General features: G+C 41.7%; 1 protein-coding gene across 1 annotated transcript in view; it reads left to right on the forward strand.

Moving 5' to 3' along the window:
- The window catches only part of LOC149274541 (aldehyde oxidase 2-like), a 157,138-nt gene extending 137,068 nt beyond the window's left edge, over positions 1 to 20,070 (forward strand). Inside the window, exons 28-33 of the mRNA XM_089505361.1 lie at positions 1,697 to 1,749; positions 2,071 to 2,185; positions 6,405 to 6,470; positions 9,151 to 9,339; positions 14,382 to 14,549; positions 20,014 to 20,070. Coding sequence (XP_089361487.1) covers positions 1,697 to 1,749; positions 2,071 to 2,185; positions 6,405 to 6,470; positions 9,151 to 9,339; positions 14,382 to 14,549; positions 20,014 to 20,070 — 648 coding nt within the window. The remainder of the gene's footprint in view (positions 1 to 1,696; positions 1,750 to 2,070; positions 2,186 to 6,404; positions 6,471 to 9,150; positions 9,340 to 14,381; positions 14,550 to 20,013) is intronic.
- Positions 20,071 to 25,521: the final 5,451 nt, after the last annotated feature.

The raw sequence follows: 25,521 nt of genomic DNA on the forward strand, positions 1-25,521 counted from the left end.
GGCAGACCAGCAACAGCAATAAAGAGCCCCCACAAGCCCTTTGATCACTCCTACTCCTCCTATTTGTCCTGAGTTTAGAAATACTCAATGCTTTTATGGTTTTTTTTTGCTTTTTTCTGCAAGTTATTGGGCAATAATTACAAGTAGCGTTTTGCTATTTCAAAACCATTTTTTCCCGAAATCTGGTCAATCTGCCTCATCTGCAATTTCAGGTATCTTTGAAGCCGGCCAGTGCAATTTACCCCATCAAACCATATATTTTTAAAACTAGACACCCCGGGGTATTTCAAATGCTGGTATTTTAACCCTTTCCATGCACTAATTCTACCATCAGCCTTTGCCAAACTTTATGGTAGAATTTTTTTTTATTTTTTTCCACACACATTGTAATTCAGGTGTGAATTTACCGCACCTGGTATATGTTCCTGTCAAACAAGACCCCAATATATGTTCAGTAACAGCGATACCCCCATGCACGGGTTTGTTGTGTTATTCGGGCATTTGGACATCTGGTCAGTTTGTGCCCATGTCCCATATTTGAAGCCAGCCAATTCAATTCACCCCATTAAATCATACTTTTTTTTTTTTTAAACTACGCACCCTGTGGGCTTTTAAAATGCCAATATTTTAACTCTTCCCATCCGTTTTGCGAAGATATAGCGAAGATATAGCGCTAATTGTAGGACTTGCTCATAAAAAACTTTTATATATATATATTACTTTTTTGTGACAGTGGGGGATTATTGTGACATGTTACAATTTTTTTTTATTTTTTTATTTTACTAATCACATTGTGATTAGTGAACTGGGCTCCATTAACCTGCTTGGTTGAATGCAGTACTTGCATTCCACCTGCAGGGGGAGATCAAGAGTTCTCAAGAGGGTCTGGATTGACCCTCTGTGAACTTTGAATTGTGACAGTTGGCACCTCCATCTTGTGAATGGCAGCAATGCCATTCACTGATGGCCCTTGTGGTCGCTCTTCGGAGCAGGGCAGGGGGTTGTGTTACTGACATGCCTTCGATAGCCTCACTTGTGAGGCTTCCATGGATCCTGTAAAGCCACCGATCTCTGCGAAAATGCAGTGATCGCGGCATTGCAGCTATTAAATGGCAGCCTGTGCGGTACATCGTTACCCCGTACATGTACGGGCTTTGTCGTGAAGGGGTTAAAAATATGTAGTTTAGAAACAGCGATGCACATTATTCATATTTAACCCTGTGTGCCAAAAGAAATGAAAATATCAGGTGTATGAGGTTTGGAGTTATTTTTTCCATTTGCACTGGTTATATATAGTTTTTATAGGTGAAATTGTGAAAATATTTACTTTTTTTCCCAACATTTTTAGAAATTTTTCATATTAAATGATGGTTTATATATGTAATTATTATTTCAAGACAAAGTCCTACTTTTGCTGAAAAAAAAACAACCCAATATATAATATCTGGGGATACACTAAATAAGTTGGCAATCAGAGTTGATTAAAGTCTTTTAGTGCAAACATGGAGGAGAAAGGAAAAAAAAAAACGTCCTAAAGGGGTTAATATGCATTCTTATCGGACATTGTACTGTCTCTTCAGTTTTGTTTTTTGTTTTGTGCTGCAGTTGCAATTTGCAACAATTGTGTCACTTATGAGGTAAAGTTTGCAAAGTCTGATGAAAACCTAGCCATGTTTTTGTTATTTTTGTATTACAGGTTCTAAGAGCTTTTATGGACAGAATTAGCCTTTCAGCTACTGGATTTTACAGGTAAATTTAATTATTGTTAGCAGTTATCTTCATTTATACCTCATGCTCTTTTCAAATTTTACTTTAATGAGGTATACAACAAGCTTTGTCAACTAAAAAAGACAGCATTGCAAATAGGCAGTTTCTATGCTCTAGTGTGAAAGAATGTCACCTTGCAGGTATAAACCTTGGTTTATACACCAGAGTTACAAACAAAAACGAAACAAATTTGCTCCAAGTATTTAATTCACCAAGGAAGTTACAATGGGTATAACATTTGAACATTTAACAGTGTTACAACGTTACTTTTTGTGTTGTGAATGAAATTATTTTCCTGTTTAGGGGATATGACACTTACATGGATTGGGAGACTGGAGAAGGTCATGCTGGGCCATACTACATATTTGGGACAGCATGTTCAGAGATTGAGCTAGATTGCCTGACTGGTGGACACAAGGTAATAATGAGTTTTATGTGCCTTACTAGCGGGTGGCAACATACAGTATACACTCACTGGCCGCTTTATTAGGTACACCTTGCTAGTACCGGGTTGGACCCCCTTTTGCCTTCAAAACTGCCTTTGTTCTTCGTGGCATACTTTCTACAAGGTGCTAGAAGCATTCCTCAGAGATTTTGGTCCATATGGACATGATGACATCACGCAGTTGCTGCAGATTTGTTGGCTGCACATCCATGATGCGAATCTCCCATTCCACCACATCCTAAAGGTGCTCTATTGGATTGAGATCTGGACTGTGACTGTGGAGGCCACAGTACAGTAAACTCAATGTCATGCTCAAGAAACCAGTTTGAGATGATGTGAGCTTTGTGACATGGTGCATTATCCTGCTGGAAGTAGCCATCAGAAGATGGGTACACCGTGGTCATAAAAGGAATGGACATGGTCAGCAACAATACTCAGGTAAGCTGTTGCATTTAAACAATGCTCAATTGGTACTAAGAGGCCCACAGTGTGCCAAGAAAATGTCCCTCACACCATTACACCACCACCAGCAGCCTGAACCATTGATACAAAGCAGGATGGATCCATGCTTTCATGTTGTTTACGCCAAAGTCTGACCCTGCCATCTGAATGTTGTAGCTGGAATCAAGACTCATCAGACCAGGCAATGTTCATCCAGTCTTCCATTGTCCACTTTTGGTTGAGCCTGTGCGAATTGTAGCCTCAGTTTCCTGTTCTTAGCTGACAGGAGTGGCACCTGGTGTTGTCTTCTGCTGCTGTAGCCCATCTGCTTCAAGGTTCGACGTGTTGCGCGTTCAGAGATGGTATTCTGCATACCTTGGTTGTAACAAGTAGTTATTTGAGTCACTGTTGCCTTTCTGTCATCTCGAACCAGTCTGCCCATTCTCCTCTGACATCAAGGATTTTTCGTCCACACAACCTCTCTGTAAACCCGTCAATAGAAAACAAGAAATAGACACCTCCACAAACTGGTGAATATTAAAGATTATAAAAATTATAAATACCCCACAGGTCCTGCTGCTGCCCGAGAATAACACTCCTCATAAGTGTTAACAGGAACGATATATCAAAATACCGGGGCGCAAAGACATGTGGGGAAAAATAAAAATAATATAGTGTAATAAAATCTCAAATTTAAAAATATAAAGTGAAATAATTGCACTCACAAACGTGCTCAGGTTAAGCGCTCATCAATGTGATGGAGTCTGTATATCCTTAGAAATTCTGTGATAGGGAACAGAGACCAAAAATAGTGCAAATAAACGTTGATATATTTATTATAAAATAAAGGTAAAAAACTCACAAGAGTATATGCATAACCAAGGTGTCATGCATAAAAGCAATGGAAGGATGTCCTTTTCGGTAATATAAAATGACGAATATGTCCGTGTCAAGGAAATCCGAAAGGTCGATGGTAAGTATAAAAGTTTCTCAAAGTCTCTCAACGCGTTTCGCCGGCTATGAACGCGTTTCGCCCTCCCAAATGAAAAAATAAATAAAGATCATTTTTTAACCCATAAACCGGTAGGCTTCCATAGATGCGGCATATGTAAACTCTGTAAAACCTGCTATTTACAAGATAAGAAGATCACCTCTTTTAAATGTACCATAACGAAAAAAGAATATAATATTCGTCATTTTATACACTGTACTTCAAAAAATGTAGTGTACCTATTAGAGTGCAAATGTGGAATCCAATATATAGGACGAACATCTAGGGAATTAAAAGTAAGAGGCCTTGAACATTTAGGAGGAATAAGAAATAATAACACTAAACATAGTGTCCCTAGACACTGTTTAAAATGCAGCGAGTTTTCGTTACCTGATTTTAAGGTAATAGGTATTGATTTAGTATCTCCTCACTGGAGGGGTGGAGATGTAAAAGAAATTTGAACAAAAAAAGAAACTGAATGGATATACAAGTTTCAGACTTTTAAGAAAGATGGCCTGAATGTAGAACTAGATATAGCCACTTTTTTATACTAATTTTTCCATATATATTGTTTTACTTTTTTATTTGTTTTAAATAATACACGAATTCATAGTAATATATTATTTTTTATTTATTTAAGTTTTTATTAAGTTTTATTTTTCATACTAGGTCATGTTTGACACTCGCTACACATAATAAACACTTTTTTACATACATCATTCATAGATTTTCATTACATCGTTGGGGTTAATCGTTTCTACACATGCCAGATGCACATCATTAACATTGTTGCGGTATGGTTATATCTATCAATTAACATAGTTACTACAATTATAATCTATCCATTTGCCTTCCATGTCTGTTCTTCATGTGGATTTCCAGTTCATCATATTGCATTTCTAAAAAGAAGAGAAATTAAATATATTTAATCTATCAGATACACCATCTAATCTTTTAACTAGTTTTACCACACACCGAATTGATACTAATTAACAATGTAACCACATTTACATCAGTGTCTAATTATTCACTTAAGTCCTTTACCTTGATCTTCTTTTCTGCCTAATTTCTTCTGTGGGCTCCCCGCTGGTCGGATGGTACTCCTGCGAACAAAAACAACCAAGCAATTAACATATTTTATATACTATGGTTTTTTTTATTTTAAAACACTTTGTTTGATACTTTATATACTTACCGACCATGACGAGACGAAATGAGGAGCTCCATGTCGTTTTTCTTCCTTCGATGCAGTGGATTTTTTGGGTTAAAGACATCTAAAAAGACAATAAACAGTTAAATAAAGTAAAGAGAAAAAGAAAAAAAGAGAAAAAAAGAGAAAAAAAGAGGATGCGTGATGACGCAAATAGAAGAAGACGGCAGAGTGGGACCTTTAAAAAAACGGGAATTTACGGACAGAACACACATTGACTTTTCATAATTCTCCTGAGGAAGCCGACGACATAGCCGGCGAAACGCGTTGAGAGACTTTGAGAAACTTTTATACTTACCATCGACCTTTCGGATTTCCTTGACACGGACATATTCGTCATTTTATACTACCGAAAAGGACATCCTTCCATTGCTTTTATGCATGACACCTTGGTTATGCATATACTCTTGTGAGTTTTTTACCTTTATTTTATAATAAATATATCAACGTTTATTTGTACTATTTTTGGTCTCTGTTCCCTATAACAGAATTTCTAAGGATATACAGACTCCATCACATTGATGAGCGCTTAACCTGAGCACGTTTGTGAGTGCAATTATTTCACTTTATATTTTTAAATTTGAGATTTTATTACACTATATTATTTTTATTTTTCCCCACATGTCTTTGCGCCCCGGTATTTTGATATATCTCTCTGTAAACCCTAAAGATGGTTGTGCATGAAAATCCCTGTAGATCAGCAGTTTCTGAAATACTCAGACCACCCCCCCTGGCACCAACAACCATCCCACGTTCAAAGTCACCTAAATCCCCTTTCTTCCCCATTCTCATGCTCGGTTTGAACTTCAAGTTGTCTTGACCATGTCTACATGCCTAAATGCATTGAGTTGCTGCCATGTGATTGGCTGATTAGCTATTTGTGTTAACAAGCAGTTGAACAGATGTACCTAATAAAGTGGCCAGTTAGAGTTTATCCTATGAGCCTTATTATGATGTATCTAGGACAAGGCATCCTTCATAACTAAATCAATCATTTCCAGTTGTGTATCTTATATATGGATCCCTTACATGGTAGCAATGTCCACTTTTGATCACTCAACGTGATCATATATTCTGTAGTGTGACTGCCAATCTATTACCCCACCTCTGGGGAAAGTAATGGGTAACTAGTATACACAAAACTTCTGTTATAGACAGTTAAACACAAATGCTTCTTCTGTTAGTGCCTATCCTTTTGATATTATGTGTACTGTTACATATATTTGATTTGGCATATAATGTAATTGTAAATAATAGTAGACAAAAATGTTTATCTGATTGATTTGCATTTGCATTGGCACCATAATATCATGTGACAGGATTCAATGTTTGCAAAAAAGACAAGTTTATGACCTACAAATAGCTTAACTTCCTCTGGTGAACTGTAAAACTATTTATGAAAACATAAGAAGAATGCAGTTATAAAAGATATACCCAAGCAAAAATCAATTTACAATAAAATCAATTTACAATAAAACGCATATTTTTCAAGATTAAGGTATTTTATATCAAACTCATTATATTCTGATATTCTTTTTTGCCACTCATAGAACCTCCGAACTGATATTGTTCTGGATGCTGGAGAAAGCATTAACCCAGGAATTGATATTGGACAGGTTAGTGGGATCTCATAGTAATACATACTTGTTCATACTTCTGTCCATTTCATCATACTTTTGTAATACATGGCACAGACACTGGCTTGCCATGATACTAAACAAAAAAAATCTTAGTACGCAGGCTGTGTTAGGGCCAGTTAGGGAGCCTCCTTCACATGTCTGTCTACCAAAGAGATCTATAGCTGGCTCTGGGGTCACATAATATAACATGACCCCCATATGTTGGGAGTAGTAGGAAAGTGAGACAGACGTTTTAGTAGGAAGTGGAATGTATGTGTATACTTATTTAACCATTTTTAATGCAAAACCTCTATTACCCATAAATAACCATTAACAATATCTATGGAACTTTTACTACATAATAATACACTGGTAAAACAAAATCTGCTGCATGCATATAGAGTATATTTCAAGCTCATTTGGCCTGGATGTATGTTTTATGTATCTATAGGGTAGAAAGGGTAAGAGCTTAAGTGTTTTAACTGCTAGATTAAGTCACATGCAAGTGAGGGAATGATGATTTTGGGATATTTATCAAGGGGAGATAACAAAACGTTTATGGGGCTAGCACTCCACAAATATGTGATGCACATTTGGGGCTGCTATAATTAGAAATAGTATTTCCATTATTATATAAACCCACTTATTTAGACCTTGGACAAAGTAACAAATTCATTCCAAAGTATTAGAAATTCATTAATTGGATACCAGATGATCTAAAGATCTAAAGATATTGTTAAAGCAATATTGATATCTCTTCAGAAAAAAGTGGCTGAAGTCCTTAAACACATTAAACCTAATCAGAAATCCGGACCTGGTGGGTTTTCAAGCTTATATTATAAAACTTTTATTTCACTTCCTGAAAGGAGGTACATTTCCCAGGGATACAGTATCCACAAACATGTGTGTGATAAATAGAGGTTAAATCCCCTTTAGACCCTTAAAAGTACTGACCTATATCGCTACTAAACTCAGATTTTCACAACAATTCAGATCAGGTGGGCTTTATCCACTCCAGGCATGAGATAACACCCCTAGATGCATAGACTTGATCTGGCACGCTCAATAGCTTCTCCCCTCACCTCCCCCTCAAATCTTTTCTCCAAACTAAACTATACCCCCTTGTTGAGTAAGGCTAAAAAGAAACCTGGTGAATTGGTAGGATTTCTGTAGGAAGGGAAACTTTCTTTAAAGATAATCTACTACCCATATTTGTATATTTTGTTTTCAAATGATCCCTATACCGCCTTCACTTAACTTCAGACACATATTGATGCATTTATATGGCGTAACAGTAAACCTATGGTCAGGAGGACCACTAAGTATGTTCTGACAAAAGCAGGGACTGGGCCCTGACTTCATACAACACTTCCATGCATGCTAATAAGGGGTCAAAATGGCAAGTTGACCTGGAGCATACCTTTTTTTTTTCCCCTATGTGAGACACCTAATCAATCTATATGGCTTCCTAAAATTGAGAAATTGAGCGATTGAGCGTCCAACCTGCACGAGCATTGTCTACTCCATAAAGATCTAGACAAACTAGTCACTGAAACAGTAACAGAGCGTTTGCCCCAGGAATGATAACTAAATGTTTTGAAAATCCAAACTCTCTTGGTTTGATAAGATACTAACATGTTCAAAAACAAAGTTCTTACTCAGTTTACAGACATAAATGGGCCTGAAACACGTTTGATTATTTCCACTTTGTACATATACGGGGCTTTGCAACTCAACAGATGGGGAGGATGGGGACAGTGAGCTGACCCCAGTGGAAGGTGAATGTCTATGTCAGCAAATCATAAATTTGCTTAATGTACAAAGGATTGGCTGAAATGGTGATTAGTGCCTGACACATGTACTAAGTGAGAGAAGCACATAGGGTCAACTTTAGAGCCAGATGATTGGCATGAAATAAGGAAAGCTAAAGTTAGTATATCAATTTGTGTAAACCATAAAGAATACCTTTGAAGAGGTTACACCGCTGGTACCAAACTCCTGTTAAATTATATGAGATGGATCCTTGCCCTACTTACTTATGTTGGAAGATGTGCAGGTCAGCAGGTACATATTATCGCGTATGGTGGATGTGCCCTAAGGTGGTCCTCAGTTAACTCTGATTTCTAGAATGCTTTGACCCATGGTCACACTTGCTATCAAGACCAATCACAGGGTTTAATAAGAATGAAAATAAGCTTATAGCAAGAATATTTTTTTAGACACAGGATGTGCTATTGAGGTAGTTTGGAATACCCCTGGGACCCCCACTCTAGCTACAGTCAAACATAAGATTTCTGAAACTGTAGGTTAGATTAGATTAGACTGCAGTAGTCCATGAGACATCTATCACATTCTATGTGGTCTCAGGACTATGGCTAGACTAACCTGACAGCACATATACTTTATACAATGGGTTTGTTTCTTCATGTCTCACCTTGGTTGATTAAAGGCTCCCCTGGCTTTTGCCCTATTTCTAAATTGTGTATTTTTTGCTACTATGTCACCTTATGCATGTATCATGTGTATGTCTGCGAATGTTATATACTTACAGATCACCATGTGTAAAATTGTTTTATTAATCCATTATCACCATCTTGAATTCTACAAATAAAGAATAAAAAAAAAAAAACAATACTGCTATATTTTTACCTAACTAGCACATGATTTATTTCCTTAGGTTGAAGGTGCTTTCACTCAGGGACTTGGTCTGTTCACTTTGGAAGAGCTTCATTATTCCCCAGAGGGTGTACTGTACACGCGTGGACCTGACAAGTATATGATACCAGCAGTGACTGATGTCCCTATTAAATTTAACATATCATTCCTTGCAGCTTCCAAAAATCCATATGCAATCTACTCATCAAAGGTAAACGTTTTAATGTAATCAGAATTAAATTCTCTGCAGCTAAAATTTATTTATTTTTGCTGTGAGCATAAAAGAAATCTGTCTTTAGAATTTCCTTGCCATTCCAGGTGGCACAGGTGAAGAAGAAGGCTCTGCCTACCAGGTAGGGCAGGAAACACTATAAAAAAAGGAGACCTCCCCCTTCCTCCCCAGTGTTGTTTCCTGCCCTACTCAGGTAGCGGTTCGGCTGATGCTTACCTTGTTTTTTTGTTTTTTTCTCTGAGCCCCAGGGGGGGCGTCCTCTTTCCGCAGCCCGGTAGTGGTCCCGTCTGGATCCAGGATCTTTGCGGCAGCTTCGGCTGCAATAATTCCGCCGTCATCACGGCAACGCATACGAGGCTCGTCTCCTCGTTTTCGGCTCTGCCCACAGCCCAGGGGGCTCACTGGGTTGTTGTATCCTCGGGCTCCGGTTCCCTCCATCCCGGGGGATCCTCAGAGCGCAGCATGGCAGGGTAAGACCTCTAACCGGCTCAGCCGGTTCGCGCCACCCGGTCTGAATATTTCCGGGGGTTTCTGGTTCTGCAGCCCTGGGTCACGGGAGGTCAATCTGCAGAGAATTTCCGGAAATGGTGTCTTCCGGTCCCGTACACCTAAATGCCTCTATAAAAACGTCAGAATGATTAAGATCTTTCCTTGCTCTCTGTTTTTTGCTATATTATTGAATCTACTATTTCCTCTGCTGTGCCTGCCAGTGCCTGAGGACTGTATTTTGCCTTTTCAAGTAGGTGTTGCCCCTCTCGGTTTGGAGGGAGATTTCCGTTTATTATTCCATTGCTCTCTGCGTTTATATCTTTGTGTTTTTTCTCCTCAGTCATGTCAGACAAAAATCCGGACATCCCTCCTGAGGCCTCCCCACATACAAAATCTGTAGGAAAAAAACGAAACACAAAGCCTGCTCATCCTGTAAGAAGACTCTACATGATCCTTTGGCCAAAATGTGCAGCTCCTGCTCTCGGCCTAAATAGATTTCCACATCCGAATTTACCTCCTGGTTGAAGGGGGAACTTCAGTCTACCTTTGACTGTTTTCGAGCCATGGCAAGCTCCGCTCAGGGGCCTGTGCCCCAGCAACAACCTTGCCAGCAGGGTCCACCAAATTTCCTTCCAGATACTCCGGAAGATAATCCTGTATGATTACCAGTTGAATGACCCCCAGTCTTCGGATGAGGAGAGGGAGATTAAAGAGGAAACATTTTTCTTCCCAGTCGAAGAAACAGGGAAACTCATCTCTGCTGTCAGATCTTCTTTGAACCTACAGGATGACGTACCAGTTTCGAAACCAGATCCTTTTCAGGGTTACTCTAGGAAACCGCAGACCTTTCCAGTACACAATTCACTTTCTGCCATTATCACGGAGCAGTGAAAATACCCCGACAGGAGATTCTTCACATCCTCCAGAATCAAGAAGCTTTTTCCTTTTGATAATAAGGATTCAGATGCCTGGGAAGTTCCGAAGGTGGACTCTGCAGTAGCCAAGGCCACGAAAAAAACAGCCATTCCTTTGGATCCCATGGACAGGAGGGCTGAAAATGCCGCCAAAAGATCATTTGAAGCTGTGGCGGCGAACTTTCATCCAGCTATTGCCATTGCGTCAACTTCTAGAGCAATTAAAGTCTGGCTCCAACAGGCGGTGGAAGACCTCGCAACTATTCCAGGGACTGAGCAGGTTAATAGAAACTTGTCCGACACATGCTTAGCAGTCGATTTCATCTCAGATGCCTCTATCGAATCAGTTCGTTCTTCTGCTAAAGCCACCGCGCTCGCTAGACAAGCTCTCTGGCTGAAATCGTGGGCTGCAGATAATGCCTCAAAACATAAGCTGTGCAGCATTCCATTCCAGGGGAACCACCTGTTCGGCAGCGGTCTCGACACGATTCTGGAATCCACTATGGGGAACAAGCACTGGTTACCTCAGAGGAGAGGACCACCTCGTTTCCGGTCAAATTATTACAGAGCTCCGAGAGACAGAGAGTCCTACAGGCCCTCATCCTCCAATCAAGACTACCAGTCCTTTTGGGGTAAACCCTACGCAAGAGGTAGATTCCAGAGAGGTAGAGGAAGAGGCAAGGACGGTAAAGCAGGAAGGTTCTGACGCCAGCCGGCTTCAGGTAGGGGGCAGGTTAACTTTTTTCATTCATGCCAGGGAAGAGATAACTTCAGACCTCTGGGTCCTTCGCATCATCAAGCAAGGCTATGCATTGGAGCTTACTCACCTACCTGCCCAGAAATTCCTGCTGTCCATGCCCCCTGCAGATCCTTGGAAAAGATCAGGGTTCTTCTCCACACTCAACGACTTCATTCACGAGAGGGCTCTGGTCCCGGTTCCTCATCAAGAAATAGGAGAGGGAACCTACTCCCACGTTTTTGTCGTGCCAAAGCCATCGGGGAAATTCAGGCTGATCATCAACCTACAGTCGGTGAACACCTGTTTAAGATAAAACAGGTTTCGGATGGAATCCCTGAAGTCCGCCACAGAGATTATTTCTTCGGGGGACTTCATGGTCACCATAGACCTTCGGGATGCCTATTACATGTTCCCATCAGAAGAGACCATCAAAGATTCCTCCGTCTGGCCGTTCCATTTCCTCAGGGTATTCGACATTTCCAGTTTCAGGCTCTTCCTTTTGGAATTGCATCAGCACCACGGATTTTCACGAAGCTCATGTCGGTGGTCGTGGCCTTCCTGAGGCAGAAGGGCATAAAAGTGGTCCCATACCTGGACGATTGGCTGCTCATAGCGACCTCGGCAACCTTGTTCCAGTCCCATCTAGAGGTATCTCTCAGGAGCCTTCACAGCCTAGGATGGCTAGTAAACCTACAAAAGTCTCAGTTACTCCCAAACAGACGTCTTACCTTTTTGGGGATGATTCTCGACTCGACACGAACAGAAGACGTTTCTCCCTCGGGACAAGATCCAAAGATTGAGGGAATTCACACACGCGGTCCTAAAGAACAAGTCGGTGTCCATCAGATCCATCATGTCATTGCTCGGCCTAATGACCTTCTCCATTTCAGCGGTTCCCTGGGAACTCGCTCACGCAAGACCTCTTCAACAGTTTCTACTGGACCACTGGGATCGCTCCATGACGTCTTTATACAAGAAGGTCCGGCTCTCCCCCTTCGTTCTGGCATCACTCCGATGGTGGCTGACGGCCAGGAATCTTTCGCAGGGACTCTCTTGGCAGACGAGAGACTGGGTACTAATTTCTACCGACGCCAGTTTGAGAGGCTGGGGTGCAGTTATGGGAAGCAATATAACCCAGGGAACTTGGTCTCCTCAAGAGTCAAAGCTGCACATCAATCGTCTAGAACTGTTGACGGTGTGGAGGGCTTTGAGGTTCTCGTCTCCAATCCTGCACCACAAGTCTATCAGGATCCTTTCGGACAACGTCACCGTTGTGGCCTACCTCTCCAAACAAGGTGGCAACAGAAGCAGCCTCCTGCAGAACCTGACCGCTCAGATCTGCCGATGGGCGGAGTTCAGTCACTGCACCCTCTCCGCGGTTCATCTCAAGGGTTCCTTGAATCAGGAAGCGGACTACCTCAGCAGAAACTCGGTGCTTCCTGGAGAATGGTCCTTAAACAAAGGAGTCTTCGCCTTCATCGCAAGGAAATGGGGTACTCCTCAGATAGACCTGATGGCCTCCAGATCCCTCCCGGTTCAACCTCTGAGCATGGCTTCTGAAAGGGAGATCCTGACCTCGAAAGACTTATCTTCATCAGTGGTGGAAACTATTCTCTCCAGCCGCAAGAAAACTACTTCTGCTACATACCAGAAGGTTTGGGAAACGTTCATCACCTGGTGCAACGTGCACAAAGTGTCCTCTCCATCCATCCATGAGGTGCTGCGCTTTTTTCAGGACGGCTTCGATAAAGGGTTACAACCAGCTACTATTAGGGTCCAGATTTCGGCCCTGAGCAACTTTTTAGACTTCAATCTGGCTACCCATCCCTGGATCAGCAGGTTTTCTAAAGGGATGTGCAGACTTCGTCCCAGGCTCCGTCCGTCAGTTCCACCTTGGGACCTTAATCTCGTGTTGCACCAACTCACCATTTCTCCTTTTGAGCCTCAAGAGAATACCTCGCTGAAGCTGCTCACCTACAAAGTTGTCCTCCTAGTGGCCCTCACTTCCGCTAGGAGGGTGAGTGAGCTCCAGGCTCTCTCCAGAGTGGAACCTTTTCTCATGATTTTGCCTGACTGCATTATCCTCTATTTGCCACCTGAGTTTCTCACTAAAGTGGTTTCAACTTTCCATTCGGATCAGGATATCGTCCTACCTACCTTATGTCCGGATCCCAAGAATCCCAAAGAGCTGGAACTCCACTCGCTAGACCTGCGGAGGTGTATCCTGACTTATCTCTCTCGTACGTCTGCTTGGAGAAAATCAAACTCTCTCTTTCTGTCCTTTGCGGGGCCCCACAAGGGCAGATCAGTGTCCAGAGCTTCCATTAGTTGCTGGCTTAAAGACGCAATCACCATATGCTACATCTCCGCGGGAAGAGTACCTCCCTCCGGCCTGAGGGCGCACTCGACCAGATCTGTCTCGACTTCCTGGGCTGAACTCTCCGGGGTGAATCCGTCTCTCATTTGCAAGGCAGCGACCTGGAGGTCGATCCATACATTCGTAAGGCACTACAGGCTGAATCTTCATCTCTCTGACGAGTCTCAATTTGGTCGTCGTGTCCTGCAAACTGTAATCCTTCCCTCCCTATCTTGCTAATTCTTCACCTGTACCACCTGCAATGGTAAGGAAAGTGAGAATTCTTACCTGGGAATTCCTTTTCCTTGTCCATTTCCAAGGTGGCACACTTTTACTCCCACCCATTAAATTTGCTTTTGCTTGTCTATTGTTTGTCTGAGTCTATCTTTTTAACCACACTGGGGAGGAAGGGGGAGGTCTCCTTTTTTATAGTGTTTCCTGCCCTACCTGTGCCACCTTGGAAATGGACAAGGAAAAGGAATTCCCAGGTAAGAATTCTCACTTTTATTTACTTGGCTTGTAGGGCCTTGGAGAGACTGCACTGTTCCTTGGGTGTTCTGTGTATTTTGCAATAAAGGAGGCAATAGATTCAGCCCGTGAGGAACGTGGGTTATCGAAAGATTTCACTTTAAACAGCCCAGCAGTTCCAGAGAAAGTTCGTATGGCATGTGCTGACCACTTAACAAATATGGTATGTAAATATTCATATATAAACAATAATACATATTATAGTTTGCATTTACAGTACATATACAATGAGTTACAGTAAATGAACATAAGAGACAATTGTAGAGAAGGAGAAGGAAATCTTGCAGATTTACATTACTTACATTAGAATGGCCCCCCTGGACCAATGGGGGGATATGTTGGCCTATGCAGGAATGCTTTGTGTCCCTCTCATTCATATTTACAACTTTGTATCAAGCAGGTATGCTTTCTACTATTTGGTATCAGGCCTGATGCTGAGAAACTACTGAGGACAGTCCCTGATTTAGTTGCAGTGATGGGAAGTTTGGATCAGTAAAGTGAATCGGATAATTTGAGTCATTCATTGAAATTATCTGATTCATGATCCGAATCTTCGGATCACTCAGTGTGATTTACAGGAGTTACTATTTCCCTGTCCCTCCCTGCAGTCACACTGATGATTGGCCCCACCCCTTTCATTAGAGTCAATGAACCCTCCTGCCTGCCTACTCTAGTGATGTCACTGAAGGTAGAAAATCCTTCAGAGATTCGAATCATTCACAGAATATCACTGACACCATACTTTTATAAACAAATACATTAATAATCTTCACTGCCCCCAGGATTTAGATTCCCCTTAGTTTGCCCCCCCCCCTTTACCTCTAACTGCACCTTAAGTTAACCTTATTAAATTAACTTAAATTAACTAAATTAACCCTAAAGACCTCATTAACCATAACTGCCCCTAAATTAACCCTAAAGACCGCATTAACCATAACTGCCCCTAAATTAACCCTAAACACCCTATCAACCATAACTGCCCCTAAATTAACCCTAAACACCCCATTAACCATAACTGCCCTTAAATTAACACTAAAGACCCCATCAACCATATTATTAGGTAATTTATCTGGAGTACATACAATTAATTTAGGAGCCGTTATTGTTAATGGGGTGTTTAGGGTTAATTTAGGGGCAGTTATGGTTGATGGGGTGTTTAGGGTTCATTTAGGGTCAGTTATGGTTAATGGGGTCTTTAGGGTTAATTTAATGCTGAGGACTGAGGGTTAATTTAATAACGTTAACTTAAGGTGCAGTTAGAGGTAAAGGGGGGGGAAACTAAGGGGAATCTAAATCATGGGGGGCAGTGAAGATTATTAATGTATTTATTTATAACATTATTGTGTCAGTGAGATTCTCTGAAGGATTCAAATCTTTGAACAACTCTCTGAATCTATTAGTCATCGTTCCTCTGTAAATTAATGAGCTGTAACCTGATCCCAGAGTCTGTGTCTGAGTGCTGTGCAGATGACTCACTCTAGGATCAGGTTACAACTGCATGATTCACAGACTGAACTGTTACAAATGAATTGTTCAGTCTACTGAACCGATTCATCCGGATCACTGAAAAGAATCGCATCAAAAGAACGATTTGTTCATGAGTGCAGCAGGACATGGACGTTGTTCAGAGTAATAGAGTCCTGTTAGAAGTGAAGAGAGCATATGTCAAGGACAGTCACTCTTGCTACCAGGAAAACAGGTAGCACAGGATACCATGTGCAGCCTTCTTCACGTAGAAATAGGTACAGGATGAGTCCTTCTTATCTTCTTATAACCAACAGAAACACACCAGATGGCAGCTTACTGTGGTCATATAAGAAACATACCAGGGAGGCTGGCTTCCATGGCAGCTTACTGTGGTCAACCAGAAATCTCGTCAAAAGGCTGATGTACTAGCAGCCTGGAGCTGAGATCACAACAAGTGTGCATCTGCAGCAGATACATGGATCCAGACCCCTTTTGCTCTAAGGCAGCCAGGGTGTAAAGTACACTGAGGATGTCCTCAGTTGGCAGGGTGTCTTCTACGTTTATAACTTTTTAGGTGTATGTGGGTGGTTATGTGGGTTAATGCTTACTCCTTACTTAGCTTTTCCACAGAGGCACAGGGGAGGGGAATGTCTGAAATCATTTGGTTTGGCCCTGCCAAGGCCACCACAGGTGGCCGCACGACTTTAATGCAAGGCAATAGTGGCAGGTGATAACTTCTGCAGGGGCCCACTGCTTACCTGTGCGAGAAACATCTCTTGTACCACCAAGGGGATGCTGTAACCTAGTGGAGTAGCATTACGTCACATGACCCTGCTACTTCCCCTAGGCGGCAAAAGAGAAGTTGTTTGCACAGGTTGCAGGGAAGCAGCTGGCCCCTGCGAGCGGCACAGAAAAATCTGCAGCTCAGGTAAGGGGGTGGAGATGGGTGTATGAATGAGTATGTGTGATTGAGTTAATGAAGGAGTATCTAAATGAGGAATATTTGTGAATGAGTATCTGGGGATGAGAGAATGAATGAGAATCTGACTTTGTGAATTAATATTTGTAAATTAATGGATACCTGTTTGATAGCGTGGAATTGGAGGGAGGATCAGTCTATGCTTTCAGTACACAGGTCCTGTGGATGCAATTGAGGTGCCAGGGCCACCGAAGGGAAGGGGCTGGCGGTGGGCAATATGCAAGGGTATGGGGCATAAATTCACAAGGGAATGCTGGCTGGAGGCATCGCATACATCAATACTAAGTGGGGGCTGGGTAGTTGGATAAATATACAGTGTGAAGTCGGCTGAGGGAAATACAGAAGGGTGTGGGGCAGTGGTGCATTAAGGGGGGCTGGCTGGGGGCATCACATACAAGGGGGGCTCTCTTGTGGGATAAATACACAATGTGTGGCTGTCTGGTTGGATAAATGTACAATGTATAATTTTTAAGTTGATAATTTTGTATGGCCTGCAAATGATGTTATAAATATCCAAATAGCCCTTGGCAGAAAAAAGGTTCCCCATCCCTGCTTTAAGAGACAGAGATGCTGGCAAAGTCATGGAAAGTATACAGAATGGACAGTTTGTTGTCTGCAGGGATGTTGGATTTGTATCTTAATGTTAGATCTAAGGTCACTGGTGTTTATACTGTTAAAGAAGCAGGGAAAAGTTTGGCTCTGCCAAAAACAAGTATCAACTTTTTTGGTAGATTAAGATTTGTTGTTCATATTTAGATTTAATGCACCCTTTCTGCTGCTAATGTTTGTGAAAAGCCTATTGTGGGCCCTACTCGGTGCTGCAAGATGAGGCAAGTGAGGGCTGGCATGTCAGAGAGTGTATAGAGGATTTTAGGTGAAAGTGTTGTAATTAATAGTGCCTGAACAGGTTACTGGTTACCGCTAACATTTCAGAGCTGCTGGCTATAGCAGACAGATAATACTCAGTAGATGGCTTATATGATAAACTTGAGAAGAAGTTGTGTAGGGAAGTTACATTTACATTGGATTCAGCAGAGGCACCAGTTGTCCCCTGTTTTTTTCTGCAGCATTAGTTATCAGTTATCTCCAGATAATACCGTATTTGCTCGATTATAAGACAACCAAAATTTTAATATTAATTTAGGGGGGGGGAGCCTGAATAAAAGACTACCATATATGAAAAAAAGTTTTACTAGTAAATATTAATTCACATGTAAACTATGTTTTCATATTTAATAAAAACTGATTGAGAAAAATGCATTTTTTGTTTGTATTTCCTTTTATTTGCCAACCTTCCCCCAGTTATGCACATCTGCCCCCCAGATATGCCTTATAGCCCCTTATATGCAACTCTGCCCCTCAGAAATTCCTTATACCTTCCTATATGTCACGCTGCCCCCTCAGAAATGCCTTATACCCCCTATATGCCAGTCTGCTGCCAGATATGCTTTATAACCCCTTATATGCCACACTGCCCCCCCTCAGATATGCCTTATACCCCTATATGCCACTCTGCCTCCCTGATATTCCTTTTAACCCCCTACATGCCACTCTGCCTCCCTGATATTCTTTTTAACCCCATATATGCCACTCTGCCTCCAGAAAGCCCTTATAACCCCCCCCATATGCCACTCTTACCCTTCTCCGACTCCAGTGCATCCTTACAGACTTCTCATGCTTCAGATTGTTTGGTGTCTAGTGGGGCAGCCGGTGGAGGTCCGTGTGATGCACGCAGACAACCTCTGCTGCTGCTGCAGGGTCCTATGAATAAGTACCGGAAGGTCATATAAGTCCCAAAGGAAGTGCCGGCAGCAACGGAGGCTGTCTGCGTGCATCACACAGACCTCCACCGGCTGCGGAGAGGATGATCTGGGTCCCCTGCAGTGCTGCGGGGGATCTGTATCTTGGTCTTGTAATCAGACCTCTATTTGAGGTCTGATTAGAAGACAACCTCGAATACAAGACGATGGTTATTTTTCAGAGCATTGTCTCATAATCGAGCAAATACGGTAATTAACCATGAGTTGGCCCTTTTCAGTAATGAGAGCAATTGCAGAGGATTTGATGGAAAATTAAGAAGCACTTATATGGCTGCTTTAATAGCAAGTCAAGTATTGATGTTTGTTACCAAATCTGGTAACACAAAATATCAATAAGTGTATGGTGAAGAGTGAACTGTCACAACCTCAATTATTTAGCGGTTTTTAGTATAGCCCATTTCTTATTAGATATTAAAGAAATGTAGATATTTGTTACAAAAACAAAAGGATACATCCCTTGGTTCTTTGGACTGGGGTTGGGAAAATGTGGAGTGGACTAGGCCCCTAGGTTTTATTAGTCTCCTATCAGTGTCTTCAATAGATTGACTGAATTATGATAGTAGCAGAGGCATTTTAACCACTAGTATTACACAGAAATCTTGTAGTGCTGCCACAACTGGAAGGAATCTGGGTAGACTTGTTCAAACAAGGTTAACAAAGATCACCTTTTGCCTCTATATAGACTTTATACATGGATGCCTTTAGAGTAAATGTTGGCTGTACTAGACAGCCTTTACACAGAAGCTCACGCTATAGGTAAAACAGCCAGGTCATCACGTATGGACAGCTGTTTCATCCTTTTATGTGACCCATCAGCATGAGGTTGTGATACTTCCTGCACAAGGCTTGGAGCTTAAAATATAATATACTCCTTGCTTGTATGTAGAGGTAAATGAAGGTAAAGCTTTCCTTACAGGCACTGACATTTTTAATTGTCATATACATATTAATTATGCTCTGTCAAGTAGTTTTTTACATTTTCTTCAGACAAACATAAATAAAAAGATTTAGATTGATCTGAGGTACGATTAATTATAAATATTATAAATATCCTTGGTATTGCAATGGTTAACTTTTTTGTTGCATTGTATGTAACCAATGGGCATCTAGCCCCAATTTGCTGCTCTTCCTAGAAAATGTGGAAGAAAGGAAGAACTGAGATAAGACAGACAAAGGAAATTAAATGGATAGATAGATAAGCACAATGCAAACTCTAAATGCTTATTCTAATAGTTATGTATTTTTTTCTGTGATCAATTGACCTGGCTATTCCTGCTACTTGACTAAACATAAATTATAGCTCTGTTTACGTGCTTAATGTTGTTTTTGTGTGATGTTTTTTTGTTTACTGGATTTTTTAGATTCCAAAAGATAACCCTGGAACCTATACACCATGGTCTGTGGATGTCTCAAAATGAAGTAGCAAGAAAAGTCATAAAATGCTCAATATGGTATCCAGTCCGTTCTCAGCAGACAAATATCAAGTTATATCCTAAAAATAACAAGCTGGTTGAGAATTGTGTATGGGATAATTCTTTTACAGCACAAGAGTTACCTATTAGCAAGTTTTCATATTATGTATTCATACTTTTCTATATTAAGCCTTAACAGGGAGGTAATGTTTGGTAGGGTTCTTTTGTAGGTGGGTGAGGATAAAGAAAGTATATCTTACAGTATATTATTGGATTAATGTGACATTTTATAGTCAATAAAAATGCTTTGCTTACATTAAAGATTTTAGTATACTTTCAAAAAACCCTACAAGGTTATTGGCAGGTGGTCCAGATTATAAAATGAGTTTTACAAACCTTCTCTCCTGGACTTATTTTCCTTTACGTAATGAAATTACGTATGGCTGTGATGTGGTTTGCATCCCTACTAGGGCTGCAACTAACGCTTATTTTAATAATCGATTAGTTAGCCGATTATTTTTTCGATTAATTGATTAATCGGATAAAAAAATGCAATTATTTTTCAATTTAAAATAATGTAATAAAAAACGTACAATTTACACTTTCATCTCTTTATTGCAATGGCCTCTCTCTATTCACCTTCTTATTTTACTGACATAATAATAAAAGCTACAAGAACCCAAACACAGTGTTTCTCAAACTAGGTTTTAATACAAAGTTATTAGTAAATATTAATTCATATGTTAACTATTTTTCATATTTAATAAAAACTATGAGAAAAAAGCCTTGTTTAATTTTTTTTTATTTACCAAACTGCCCCAGTTATGCACATCTGCCCCCAGCTGGCCACTCTGCCCCCATATATGCCTTATACCTCTTATATGCCAGATTCCACTGTGCCCCCGATATGCCTTATACTCCTTATATGCCAGTGATATGCAACTGAGCCCCCTGATATACCTTTTACCCCAGATATGTTTTATGCCCCCCTGATATGCCTAATATCGATATGCCTTATACCCCCTATATGCCACTGAGCCCCCTGATATACCTTTTACCCCCAGATATGTTTTATGCCCCCCTGATATGCCTAATATCGATATGCCTTATACCCCTATATGCCCTGAAATTCATAATACCCCCCATACACCACTATAACTCACCCATACACCACTATGGCTCCTCCCCTTCCCATACACCACTCTGGCTCCTCCCCCTCCCATACACCACTCTGGCTCCTCCCCCTCCCATGCACCACTCTGCCTCCTCCCCCCTCCCATACTCCACTCTGCCTCCTCCCCCCTCCCATACTCCACTCTGCCTCCTCCCCCCTCCCATACACCACTCTGCCTCCTCCCCCTCCCATACATCACTTTTCCCCCTCCCATATATCAATCTGCCTCCTCCCCCCTCCCATACTCCACTCTGCCTCCTCCCCCCTCCCATACTCCACTCTGCCTCCTGTCAGCAACGGAGGTTCACAAGACACCAGGGAGCCGGAGCTGACAGGCACTTTCACTGCAGCTTCATAGAAGCCTCAGCGTAAGTGAAGGGCAGTAACGGAGGCTGTCTGTGCGATGCAGACCCTCACCGGCTGACAGAGAGGATGATTCTCTGTCAGCCGGTGGGGGTCTGCATCGCACAGACAGCCTCCGTTACTGCCCTTCACTTACGCTGAGGCTTCTATGAAGCTGCAGTGAAAGTGCCTGTTAGTAACGGAGGTTCACAAAATACCAGGGAGTCGGGAGAGAGGCAGAGCAGTGTATGGGAGGCGGGAGGAGTCAGAGGGGTGTATGGGAGGGGGGAGAGAGACGGAAGTGAGAGACCGGCCGACAGTGAGGGGAATCCAGGTCCCCTGCAGCGTTGCGTTATAATCCGATCTCTGTTTGAGGTCGGATTATATAAGGAGAGGAGTTTCTCAGAGCATTTGCTCTGAAAAAAACCTCTTTTTATAATCGATAAAAATCGATTCGATTAATCGATAATGAAAATTGTTGACAACGATTTTCATTATCGATTATTATCGATTTTATCGATTAGTTGTTTTAGCCCTAATCCCTACTAAAACAGACGGGAGGGACGGATGTGAGCTAAATTTAAACAATCACACCTTTGATTAGCTAGAACGGTCACTGTAACTAGGATGATGGAAAGTAAAATTGAGTGAACATCTTTGGAATCTCTCTAAATTTCACCCAAAATATTAATAGACCTCCAGGTCAGTGTATTTAATCCCAGGGCATTTGAGAAATGTTTGACCATATTCAACCCCACCAGCTCTTGCCTATACTTGTCAGGAACCTCTGGAGCACTCAGAACTCAGGTGTGCCTTGTTACCTGGGTTGAGCCCTAGCCAATACATCCAGCTGGGCCTTGTTACCTGGATTACCCTGCCTTTATGAACCTGCCCTGCCCTTCAGTCAGGGCCTTTGTATTGAAGTCTATGGACCTTCCTGCTTTGGCTCTGCACCTGTACTGTTCCTGGTTCCCTGCTTTGTGTCCTTCCAAGTGGACTCCCTGCTTTGTGTCCTTCCAAGTGGACTCCCTGCTCTGTGTCCTTCCAAGTGGACTCCCTGCTCTGTGTCCTTCCAAGTGGACTCCCTGCTCTGTGTCCTTCCAAGTGGATTCCCTGCTTTGTGTCCTTCCAAGTGGGCTCCGTGCCTTTTGTGTCCTTCCTAGCGGGCTCCGTGCCTTTTGTGTCCTTCCTAGCGGGCTCCGTGCCTTTTGTGTCCTTCCTAGCGGGCTCCGTGCCTTTCGTGTCCTTCCTAGCGGGCTCCGTGCCTTTCGTACCCTTCCAAGCGGGCTCCGTGCCTTTCGTACCCTTCCAAGCGGGCTCCCTGCCAAAAGACTTATTGCCATACGTTTCTTGCTTAGACTGTATTACCCTTATTTGCTGGTCCTGTTATATACATAAAATACACTGCATTACCTGGATTTCTGCTTGTGGTGTCTTTGTTTGCATAATCATGCACCGTAGGTTACAGACTGAACCCCAAGTATCCCCTGCGCATGGGCTCCTACCCGACCTGATCACCCAAATCCTGACAATACTCTACCCAGCCCTACCCGTATTTTTAACCATTCTAATTCTCTATATCGGCCATGCCCCTTCCTGTCTTCTAAAAACACACTATGAAGCACTCTATTTTAAGACACATGTAAAATGTCAAGGCACCATTGTGAACCTGTACAGAAAGTATATTTGTAATATATTTTCAATGATTTTTATTTTGCATGAACAGGAATCACTCCACCGTAGGTACACAGCTATGTTAAGTAGCTAGTGAGACAAATTCTACATAAGTAATTATATTGGTAATTCATTAGACAAAGAAAGAGATTCTTTACAGTAAGGACAATAAAGGTATGGAATTCACTGCCAAAGGAGGTGGTGTTATCAAATATATTAGATGCCTTCAAATGGGGTCTGGATATTTTTTTAGAAAGGCATGACAGGGCTATAAATAGAATTAATATTTGATCCATGGAGAAATCTGATTGGATTCAAGAAGGAATTTCCCCCCCTGATGGCAGAATTTGAAGTAGCTTAATTAGTTTTTTTTTGCCTTCTTTTGGATCAAGAATATGAAGGTTAGGTAGAAGGATTGAACTTGATGGACTTAGGTCTTTTTTCAAACTAAATGTAACTATATGACGAAACAACCTGCCTATGTTTAAACCAACACTGTTTTCTTCTTCAGTCTAAGTCAGCTTCTGTGAATGAGTAGGAACACTGTGTCAGGATACCACTGATTCAGGATGGAGGCAAAGGGTACTGGTCAAAATGTTTATTAAATAATAACAAGAAGAAGCCAAAGCATAAGACAAGTGGGTGGTCGAGGATCAAGCCAAGGTCAGGAGCCAGAACAGGTATTCACACAAGCCGAGGTCAAGAGTCCAGAAATCCACGTCTTCCAAAATCAGGCAGGAGTCAGCACCAGAATAGGACTCAGGCAGGCCGGGTCATACACAGGAGAAAAAACTGGAAGCATGCACTCACGCGTCTGGAACCATGAAAGGGTAACTAGCAACGTATCTAGCTGGGTAATCATAGTCACAGCCTGAGGAAGAAGAGGGGTTAGCTGGATTCAAAAGCTGTAAGAGGAAGGGGGTGCAGCCTAACAAAGAGAAAGCCATGAGGAGGAGGAAAGGCAGTACAGGTAGGCCAAAACCCTGACATAATGTAATGAAAATCCTGTAATTACTTGGCTGTCCGTATAGTATGGTGATACTTTTCAAAGATATAACAAATACTGGCTCACTGAAATGATGTAATATAAAATATTCTTTACTGTAGACAAAGTTAAATATGTAAATCCACAGGAGATGGGGTATAAATAATGCTGGTAAAAACCTTACGTGTTTCGTGTTAGGATACTAAGCCCAAATTCCCATAGGCATAGGCCTAGCTGGAGTAAATTGTCCAAAGTGTTTTACTAACTACAATGACAAACCATATACACACACATATACACAGCTATGTAAAAAAGAAAGAAGACCCTCTTTAAATTCTATGGCTTTACATATCAGGACATAGTAACAATCATCTGTTCCTTAGCAGGTGTGCAAATTAGGTAAATACAGCCTCAGGTGAACACATGAAATATTACACATCGTCATGATTTACTCAACATAAATTAAGCCATGTGTCAAAAACTAAGTACACCTTATGACAGAATAGCTTGTGTTATGGAACCACTATATATCAGCAAGAAACGCTTATTGTTTTAATGAATATAAGCTGGCCTCGACCAATAAAGGGTTACACCTCACGCAGATACGTGGGAGACCCAAGTAGCAGTGTATTCAATTATCTATGTTTTACTAACCGCAAGCACCATCCTGACTATATCTAGTTGCAGGAAAGTATCTAACTGTTTTCTGCCTTTCTGCCTATTTCCGCATAGTTTCAGGATTAACCAATTAATAAGCTTTACGTAACCTGACGTCCCTATTTCCGGACACTATATAATCTATAATATAAACAAAATAAAGCAGAGTGATTTTGGACCTGACCCAGAGTGTGTCGTGTGTCTTATTTTTCTCTCCGTGCACGTACATTTATATTCACATAATTTGGAGCAGTTCAACAATTGAAGAAAGGCTTTATTGGAAAGCATCCAAAACAGTTGGCGCCCAACGTGGGGCTCGAGGAAGCCGTACCCGTCGGAGGTCCCTTCCGGGGAGAGTTCACGCCGTGAGCTGACGATTAGACCCTGGGACTGCAGCCCAGTTACAAGGTAAGATCGTTTCTTATCTACCTTGTGTGTCACTCGTTACTCACGTGTGTATTCGGAGGAGGGAACTCAGGTGGTTGACGCACCCTCGAGAGGCAATAAAAGAACCCTATGTAAATATACTGTCGTAGTCACTTGTTGAACTGTGGTGCCTCCCTTTTCTGGCAAGCACACGGTAGTGGGAAGGAATCGGTAAAGTGTTGCAAGTCTACACCGGATC

This window comes from Sceloporus occidentalis, unplaced genomic scaffold (assembly GCF_023333645.1).
Source record: "Sceloporus occidentalis isolate IW3139 unplaced genomic scaffold, rSceOcc1.0.p SCAF_326, whole genome shotgun sequence".
In the NCBI taxonomy this organism is placed as follows: Eukaryota; Metazoa; Chordata; class Lepidosauria; order Squamata; family Phrynosomatidae; genus Sceloporus; species Sceloporus occidentalis.